The sequence below is a fragment of the Sceloporus occidentalis genome, unplaced genomic scaffold (genome assembly GCF_023333645.1).
Source record: "Sceloporus occidentalis isolate IW3139 unplaced genomic scaffold, rSceOcc1.0.p SCAF_127, whole genome shotgun sequence".
In the NCBI taxonomy this organism is placed as follows: domain Eukaryota; kingdom Metazoa; phylum Chordata; class Lepidosauria; order Squamata; family Phrynosomatidae; genus Sceloporus; species Sceloporus occidentalis.
The window spans coordinates 528,222-538,183 of NW_028317107.1; the positions used below are offsets into that span (position 1 = coordinate 528,222).

General features: G+C 43.9%; 1 protein-coding gene across 1 annotated transcript; it reads left to right on the forward strand.

Annotated features, from left to right (window-relative positions):
* The first annotated feature begins 1,420 nt into the window (after positions 1–1,420).
* LOC149281781 (protein O-mannosyl-transferase 1-like) lies at positions 1,421–9,067 on the forward strand. The gene is made up of 19 exons (XM_089498945.1): positions 1,421–1,542; positions 2,233–2,339; positions 2,429–2,479; positions 2,619–2,765; positions 3,095–3,206; positions 3,661–3,726; positions 3,829–3,922; positions 3,998–4,153; positions 4,258–4,388; positions 4,682–4,777; positions 5,088–5,180; positions 5,790–5,886; positions 6,085–6,177; positions 6,607–6,727; positions 7,479–7,576; positions 7,773–7,886; positions 8,059–8,185; positions 8,325–8,502; positions 8,893–9,067. The coding sequence occupies exons 1-19, from the start codon at positions 1,421–1,423 to the stop codon at positions 9,065–9,067; spliced, it is 2,178 nt and encodes a 725-aa protein (XP_089355071.1).
* Positions 9,068–9,962: the final 895 nt, after the last annotated feature.

A 9,962-nucleotide genomic window follows, 5' to 3' on the forward strand; every position in this document is an offset into this window, starting at 1 on the left:
CGCGATCGTCAAGTCGTTTTAGACAATGGAGGGACGAAGTGATGCACCGCTGTCACGCATCTGTTCTTGCGAAGTGCGCGTACCCAAACAGGGGCACTTTGTGTTGTACGCCTGTAGTGTTCACTCTATGCTGACTGCTGCTGACCCGCATGGGAACCTTTCTTTGGGTTCGCTACTGGGCCTAGGGCCAGCCCTCTTTGGAGAACATCAAAGGATAGCTAGGTCATAGCTAATGAGGTCATCTCTGTTGGCCAGGCAGTGAGTAATCTATTTGAAGCAGTAGCATTCCCTGTGCAGCCACGCTTTATTGTGGGATACAATTTATAACTAAACCCCATTCACTGACAGGGCCCCGCAGGCTGACACCCTGCCCATCACATATAAAGTGCAACATGCTTTACAACGGCACTGATAAGTGTAATTTTACATGTATGACGGATGCCTGTTACATGCGATCGATCTGCGCGAAGAACCAGCCTGTTACATTGTATCACGTGTCAGGCAGACAGTGCTAGCCGAGCGCCCAGACGTAACCAATCGATCCCGGATCGTTGCTGAGGTAGGGTACTCCGGAGTAATTGCTGCAGTAACGCTAGTACTCCCTCCGGTAACGGTACCCCCCCCCCCTTTACCCCGTATAGATAGTACCTCCATATACCGGCATGCCTTATATATTTACCCTCCAAAGTAGACTATAGCAGCCTGTCTCTGGGTACTGATAGGAACGCTGCTTGCACTACCTTTCATGGCCGGATTTCTGTTTGTATAAAGTGGCTAATTTAAGCTTTAGTCTAATGAATTTAGTAATTAATTAGCTAATTACCGACTTTAGTATATTTAATACATTATTATGCAGAGTGTCGCTTTTTATAATCTCTCTGTTGCTGCACAGACATAATATATTATAATATCCAAAAAGACAGAAACCTAGAATATGACTGCCGATAAAAACCTTAATCAGCCGTTGGTCTCGTCTTAGATTCAGGAGCCGTATGCCTACCCCATGCGTGTTTAATCCCCTCACTGTATTACCCGCTACCACTTCTGCTGGGAAATTGTTCAATTTATCTACTACCCTCTCAGTAACATAAAGCTTCCTTATGTTACATTTAAGCCTCTGACCTGACCTCTTGCTATAACATGTCTCCATCATCTGAGACCGTAATTATTATTTTTTATTAATAAAGCACCTGCGTATTGCTTGGCACTCATTGTGATTGGTGCATTATAACGAAGAGGTCGGACTCACAAGAGCTTACAGTCTACTAGAGATCACCTTTAAATGACCTGAAACTCCATTAGTAAACAGGCTTTTTTAATGACCCCAATTAATCTTTTGCATAATATTAAAGGGGGGGGTCTGTAATGTATATCTCATACGCGATGAACATGGTGCTTGTTGTTATCTCCTTCCTACAGGATGCCCGTCTCCTCGAAGCCGCCGTTCGTGGTCACCTTAAATATCAATCTTTTCTTGGTGGCTCTGACCGCGCTTGGGCTCCTCAGCCGGCTCTGGTCCCTGTCTCATCCGCATGCTGTTGTGTATGTACTATTATTATTATTATTATTGTTTTATGTAGCGCCATCATATTCCGTAGCGCTGTGCAACGGGTAGAGAGGACATGACAGCTAGAATATAACATAACAGTTTGACTTACAGAAGCAACAGGTCAGGAGGGCCGTGATCAAAAGAGCTTACAGTCTAGAGATTGTCTGTTCATTTACGTCTCTGACAGAACTAGCCTTTTTTTTTAATAAATCAAATCGCTCGAAAATGAAAATAGGAGCTAGAAAGAAAACGACTTTTTTCCAGCTTTAGAAACATTTTCTTTTTATTATTTGCTATGTTTTTCTATTTTATGGATTTCTTTGGCAGCGCGAGGCTCTTGCGTATAGAATGCACGCCCTGAAGCTATACTTATTGTCGGGTTTAACCCGCGCTACGTATTTAAGTTATTTCTTCTGTACGCCTGCGTCGCCTGAGAGGTTTTTAAAAAACATTACTCGCTTGAGCTCCTATGGTGTATTATTTATCATTTATCCGAGTGCCCAAAACTTACTTTAGAGAAACTAGACTGAACCTACTATATAGATTCATTACCATTATGGGACTTTTTTATGCGTAGTCTTTATTCTGTGCTGTTTATTTTAGTTTGAATTATGTGTGGAAACGGTTTGATCTGCATTTTTTTGCTCCTTCTTAAAGTATAACGTGGTTTATTTGCCCCACAGGTTTGACGAAGTGTATTATGGGCAGTTTATATCGATGTACATGAAGCGGATATTTTTCTTGGATGATAGTGGTCCCCCTCTAGGACACATGCTTCTTGCTTTGGGAGGTAAAAAACAAAAACAAAAGCAAGTATACCTCATCACATGTATTCACTAAATAACCCTGTTTTTTATTTAATCTGGGTTTATTTTCTAGGCTACCTGGCTGGGTTTGATGGTAACTTTATGTGGAACAGGATCGGTGCAGGTAAATCCGTGAAACAATCATCTCAACATGGCGCTTGATGTGATGCCAGAATACGAAGTGTTCCTCATCCCTCTGGAACTGACGGGTTTAACCCGAGGCGTCATGTGACATCTGCCGTGTTTTCTGTCCTCCTTTACAGAGTATTCCAGCAATGTCCCGGTTTGGTCCCTGCGGCTACTGCCTGCTGTATCAGGAGCTCTTTGCGTCCCCCTCACCTACCAGGTCGTGGTGGAGTTGGGGTTCTCTGCCAGAGCAGGTCTGGTAGCCGGCGTGCTGATATTATTTGGTGAGTCGGTGCGAACCGTAGCCAGCGGTGTCTGTGATACGGTATATACCAGTGAGTGGAACTGGCCCACTTTGTGGCAGCCAAATGGGTGTTCCTGCAGAGTTTGCTGTGTTCCCATAATTCATATGTGCAGAACTTACATTATATTTGTTTGCAGAGGACCAACAGATTCTGTTACAATAGAGGAGAGTAAAATTGATAATAATGTCAATGCACGTTAAGACGTACTAGTAGAGCAGGAGGAGAATTCTGATGACATTTTGAGACAGACTGGGCATTTTATATGTAGTGAGGTTTGTTGACTCCCTGCTTTTCCCCTCTCATCTCAGAGAACTCGCTGATCACTCAGTCTCGAATAATCCTGCTGGAGTCCGTGCTCATCTTCTTCATCCTCCTGGCTATCCTTTCGTTCCTCAAGTTCGGTAGCTGTCAGCAGAGAAGGTGAGTTCTCGCTGCCAATAAGGTATAGATCGCTTGCCAGCTGACTCGTTTCATCGCATAAGATCGGTGGGCAACCTTTTCATTATTCTTTTGGAAATATCACAAGAGTTTCTGATCTTGTCTTCATTAACTTGGACACGAAAAGTTGCAACACTCACAATATTAGCGATAGCCTTTCAAAAGGAACAAAAATACATTTTGTTGTCTTTGACACCACCGACCATTGTTAATAATAAGTGAGTTGGGTTTAGCAAAAAATCCTAATGAAGTATTAATGGGGATAAAGGACACTCTCGCCTGGTGTCTCGTTTATATAACAATAGATAATGGTGGTAATTCCTTGTTATTCTGCTTTATAGCTGTTTTAGGTCCTGCCGAATGTGATAAAGTTGTGTTTTCATGCGATAAATTAATTTAGATTATGAATCTGATGGATGTTTCTTTTGACCTGCAGCCCCTTCTCCTTATGCTGGTGGTTCTGGCTGCTTCTCACCGGGATCTCCTGTTCCTTAGCGGTAGGGTGAGTAGTCACTTCCATCAGCTTTCTTTACCTTTGAAAGTCCTGTCTTACTCTATACCGCGTCTGTTTCCATCTCTCCAATCTCTTTCTTGTTGCCTCTAGGGTGAAATACATGGGTCTCTTCTCCTATCTTCTGATTTTGGTTATTGCCGCAACGCAGTGTTGGTGGCTCATTGGTGATCGGACCCTGTCCAATGTATGTAACTTGTTTCATTTACCTATACTCTGTGCGGCTGTTACTAGCCGCTGACCGGCAATCTCTGTGTTACAGATGTGTGTGCTGTTTCATGTGCTGGCACGTGGCTTGGCTCTGCTGCTGGTACCTGCAGCCCTGTACCTGGGGATGTTCTACATACACTTGTCAGTACTGATCCGTTCTGGCCCACACGACCACATAATGAGTAGTGCGTTTCAAGCCAGCCTTGAGGTAATACGCACATTTTCCTCGTGGGGCTAAGTTTACTGGTGACACCAGAGGCCCAATCTGTCTCTCTTTTGATTGGAGTTTCTAATCCAGTTTGCTGTTTGCAGGGAGGTCTGTCCCGGATCACTCAAGGACAACCCTTAGAGGTGGCATTTGGCTCACAGATCACCCTTCGGAACACGCTTGGTAAACCGGTTCCATGCTGGCTGCACTCACACAAACATACCTACCCAGTAAGGCAAGTACAAAGAAACCTTTACTGGCTATACATCCTTGGCCAGACCACCACCACCGATGCAGACTTACCTCCTGTGCACTTACCCTAGCAAGCCGATTAAGCTGGTAAATGCACCACAGCTATAAACCGCTTTCCTCACCCGTAGGACCTCTACAAGCCCCATACTATGTATTCATTTGAACTGATTTGTGAGCTCAGAGGTCGCTCTACAAGCAGTCATATTACTCGTCGCTTGCCTTCAGTAATTATTTTGATAAAGGAATATTCCTCTCACCAGTGTCCTTTATCTGTAGGTACGATGGTGGCAGAGGGAGCTCCCACCAGCAGCAGGTCACCTGTTACCCCTACAAAGATGTGAATAACTGGTGGATTGTGAAGGACCCAGCCAGGTAATAGTCAGTCTAGGTGTGTGTTATGCTATTTTCAGTAGGTATTGCTGTATTTGTACATTGCCACAGTATATAATTCATTTTTTTTTGTAATAAGTTCCTGCTCCTCATAGAAGGCACATCTGCGTCTTGTTCGGCTTCCAGGGGAAGTATCATCTGAGGGGTAACTCATTACAGAGTAACCTTGGAAAGAAAGAGAGCCGGGGGGAATCGTAATGCTAAGTTTTAGGAGAATTCTTCTCTGGCTTCTAAATGTTCAGGCTGGTCCCTGAATAGGTTTCTCTACTAACTTTTCTCTTTTGTCTTGCAGACAAGCGATGGTCGTCGGATCTCCGCCACAGGCCGTGCGACACGGAGATACCATACAAGTGGTACATGGAATGACAGCCCGCTTTCTCAACACGTATGTGCCACACACCTCTGTTAGTTTGCATGTATAACCACAGCCCTTCATGCATGCCATGTCCAGCCGGCATCGCTGTGACGGCTCCATGCCTTTTTTTTTATATCTGCTCTTGGAACCTGTTCGTGGTGACAGGTGTACAGGTTTGCCATACTCCTCCACTCACCAGTGACTGGTGGCTTACTGGTTTCTGGGGACAATGGGTATTTTAAGGGAGTATTAGTCATTGAACTGTACCTTGTAGGTTACATCTGACATTTCCTCGGGGTCCAGTTTATGTAACTTCAGATGCCATTGTTTGGTGGGAAATGTTGCCACCAGGGCTGTGCCAACATGTCTATTGAAGAAATCTGTTACTAGGGGAACATAATTAGACGTATTGTTTTAGCTGTTGGTCATATAGCCTAACATTGCATGAGGTTACAACATGATGTTAATGTTAATCCTATGGTGGGCCATCACCTATCATTGGTTATTTTGAAATTCTGACTCCTACTTGGAGTGGAAGTAGACCTACAGGTCTTATAAAGCAGGCTCGGTTACCTGCCTCTGGTTATTGCATGTGGACCGTATGGCCATATTAATTGTATATCTTCGCTCTTCTTCTAGACATGATGTTGCTGCCCCTTTCTCCCCGTACTCGCAGGAAATCTCCTGTTACGTAGATTACAACGTGTCCATGCCTGCCCAGACCCTGTGGAAAGTGGTGAGTGCCTCTTATTATTAGGAATGGCTTTTGGCGCTATGGTTGTTACAGTGCCATATTTGTGTACAATGTACAAGGAGAATATACTAGTTATAGAGCTTCTAAGGTCAAGGTACCAGGTAAATACAGTATGTATTTCAGGGTATTAAGGGTTTTTCACTTATTTCCTGATGCATTTCCCCTTTGTCTCTGTCGTAGGAGATTGTGAACCGGGAGTCGGATACAGATACATGGAAGACCATCCTCTCGGAAGTAAAGTTGGTCCACGTCAACACGTCTGCAGTACTGAAGGTGCGAGGTTAATGGGTGGTGGAATGACGAGCGTCTCCCATCATTCCCAAGCGGAGCAGTAGCTTATATACAAACTATATAAAGGAATGCCTTTTAGCATTCAAGGCACTTTCATTTGTAATATATATTCTCCTGGATATAATATAAGATATGGGGGGTGAATTTTTGGTGTTCTTATGCTTGTAGCTACCTGTACAGAAACTGCCCCAAAATTAGATTTCCTGGGATTCTCAGGGCCCTTTCAGATATGTGTATGAAGTTTAGTAAACGCTCTTTCATCAGTGAAACTTCTCAATTAATAAATGTAGTCTCTCCTTTTGGATTTCAGTATAAAGTTCAGTATGTCTGTGTTACTTTTACACTTAATGATTATATTTGTATAGCTCAGTGTTTCGTTATCGTTGTTGTCACTTTGCCGCCTCTATTTAGCTCAGCGGGGCAACTCTACCAGAATGGGGCTTTCGGCAACTGGAGGTCGTCGGAGAAAAAGTATCCAAAAATTATCATCAGAGTCTGGTGTGGAATGTTGAGGAGCACAGATACGGCAGGAGTAAGTGTCCCGCGCGTTTAACACGTGCAAATCTTCCTGACGGACACCCTGTCCAAGTGTGACAAGTAGGAAAACTGAAAAATATTGGGTACATCCCGACTGAACCTCTTCTGGATCCTAATACCCCTCTCGGTTTGGTGTGTTTGACCAAAAAAAAAATAACCCCTAATAATATTATTTGTATAGACTGCATGCATTGAATGGCTAGATGGGTTTTTATTAAAGGTGCTGTTCCACCTACTCTGCTAAATATAGCATTTTCCTACATCGTTCCAAGTACTACTGAATGCCCAAAGCCTTCCTTGAAACAATTGTTAATCCAAGTAAAGTTTTGCCTCATTCCCATTGTTTGCTAGGGGTCCTTGTCATGTGACACAAAAGCATTCACTGATGCCCTGAACAAAAGGCTTCTTAAAAGTTAGTTTTTTGTGTGAATCAAACCATAAGATGGGGTGCAGTGATAGTTCTGCACGGTTTATTTGTGTAATATAGCAGAAAATGGTACAGTGGGACAGCACCTTTAAACTATAGGAAATGGTTTAGCTTTGTATAAATGTTTGCATCTAGAGCCAGTAGAAGCCATGGGTGCTCTCTGGACCCATCATAGCAGGGATCGGGTCATTGAAACCAGTCCATGCACATAGTGACACTAGTTTGTGTTGAGTGGGGCCGTTGCCCTGTTGTATCTGCTTGGCTTTTTTGTTCTTTAATGCATTTATGTCTCTTGATAACATGTACTTGGTGTCTGCAGGTCAGGAGCAGGCAGAAAGGGAGCAGGAGTTGCACTCACCAGCACAGATAGATGTGGCGGGGAACCTCAGTTTTATGGCTCGATTTTGGGAGTTACAGGTACGAGTTCATGGCTTTGAGATCTATGTATCGCAGTTTATGTGCAGAAAATGGGTCACTTCAGGCAACTTTCATACTTATGTTTTTGTGCCTGGGAAAATTTTTCAGCTTTCTGCACAGCTCTAGGGCTGTGGTCTGGAGCCGTTAAGTTATTAGCGTGATGAGCAGGTGTCCTCTTTCTTGCTCCTTTCTACAGTGGAAGATGTTAACCATGAGAACAGAGACAGCGGAGCACAAGTACAGCTCTTTGCCTGTGGACTGGATCTCTCTGGACAGCAGTATTGCCTACTGGCTTCATCCTAAAACTACGGTGAGTGCAAGCTCTTGGGTCAGTAATACTGGGAGGAACTGCATTAAGCCTCGGTCTTAAATATCCCAAATATACATAAGTCACTGGAGGTATGCACTCCCTCCCTCGCTGCATGAAGAGGTAACCTAACCCCCCGAGGCTGTGGATATAAGGGATATTATGTTCTCTGCAGGCACAGATCCAACTCCTGGGAAACCCTGTGATCTGGTATTCCGCCAATGCCGGTGCTCTTCTGTACTCCGTCTTGTTCCTGTTCTATTTGCTTCGCCGGAGGAGGGCAATATATGACATTCCATCAGGTTTGATTAAGGAATAGTTGGTGTTTGTTTATTTCGATGAGTTAGTTATTGAACCACTAGCACCAGAAAAGGTTTAGCGTAGCCTAGAAGAGTAATTCTGCATCCCACCGACACGTTCTAATGTATTTTTCTCCTACAGACTCGTGGCAGGCTTTCCAGCTCACCGGCGCTGTGTGTTTGGGAGGCTGGGCTGTAAACTACCTGCCTTTTTTCGCAATGGAGAAGACTCTCTTTCTGTACCACTACCTCCCGGCCCTTACCTGTCAGATCTTGCTGCTGCCCCCTCTTCTGGAACACATCCACCAGTGTTTGCTAAGGTACTTCTGATCTCTAATATAGTTTTGGGGTGAAGGACACTGCTGTAGGGAGGTTCTATTCTGTTTAGATTATCAGGGTGTTCTAGTAAACTACACGGCAAACAGGGAAGGATCATAAAGAAAGTGGATTTAGAAATAGTCAAAAAACATTTATTTCTGTCATAATTGCCCATCTTTTTACAAACAATAGTGTTTGGTTTTCATGCTCTATAGACTCAAAACAATCTGTATTTCTATCTAAACATTTGTATATAGATAAAATAGGACAGGGGACGCAGTGGCACACATACACTCATGCTTGCACACCCTGTTCGGACTGCCCAGATGTGGGGTATAATGCATGGCGTGGTTACCCCGTTTACTGTCTCGTTTTCTCCTGTTCCCACTCAGGTCTGAAGCCTTACGGAATACGTTCTCAGCGCTTCTGGCGGTTTGGATATCCAGTGTGTTCCTGACGCACCGCAGACTTTGCCCTTTGACGTACGGGGATCCTCCGCTCTCCCCTGAAGAGTTACGGGGTCTACGATGGAAAGACAACTGGGACATTTTGATCAGAAGGCAGTGACGCCTTTGCCCTGAACTGTAGAAGTTAAAACTCCAGCCAGGAATCGTGTGTAGCCGGGCAGAGGTAAAAAAAAAAAAACTTTCACTTCTTAACAGAAAAAGGGTTTTGTTGGAGAAAATTCATCACCAATAGGAAGAAGCTTTACAAACTGTCAGCAGGTCAGACGGTAGATGTAGAAGCACAAGAGATAAAATCATACGGACTAGAATCTCTAGCAAGGCTCTCTAGAGACTGCCCCCCCCCCCCCCCCCGGTGCTCAGCCAAACACTACATTTTTTTGATACAATTACTGTTTTTTAATGAAAATTATTTGAAATGAACACATGTGGTTTTGTGGAAGGAATATACAAAATGCAAATAACTGTACAGACCGGTCACTTCATTTTTTTGTGTAATACTGACGTGCGTCTGCACCACAGAGCAGCGTTTCTGATCGCCGGTGCAGCTCTTAAAAGAAAGAGATCCTTTTGTACGCGAACGCTTTGGGGTGAAATTAGTTTGAAAATATTTTAGACTCTTTGACTATATTTGACAAATGATTATCTAAAGGAGTAGCATCCAATGGGCACATCCCATAATCTGAATAGGTACTCCCCAGGCCTATTACCCCCTCTCGCTAATAGGAAGCTCAGTGTTTCTGCCCCACTTGGAGGCAGCAACAATCGTATTGCACTTTAATCAAAGCAGGAATTCCTTTATCAAGAAGTGTGGTTAAAGCAGTTAAGACTAAAACAAGCAGCTGGGACTTTGGCTCGGTGGAAGAGTTCGTGGTGGTTTGATATTTGGCGTTATAAATATTACTACCGGCTAATTGTCAAACCGGTACACGGAGACGTACTCGACGGAGACGTACTCGACAGAGCCGTCAAATCCTTCAGCCAGAAAACACGGATAA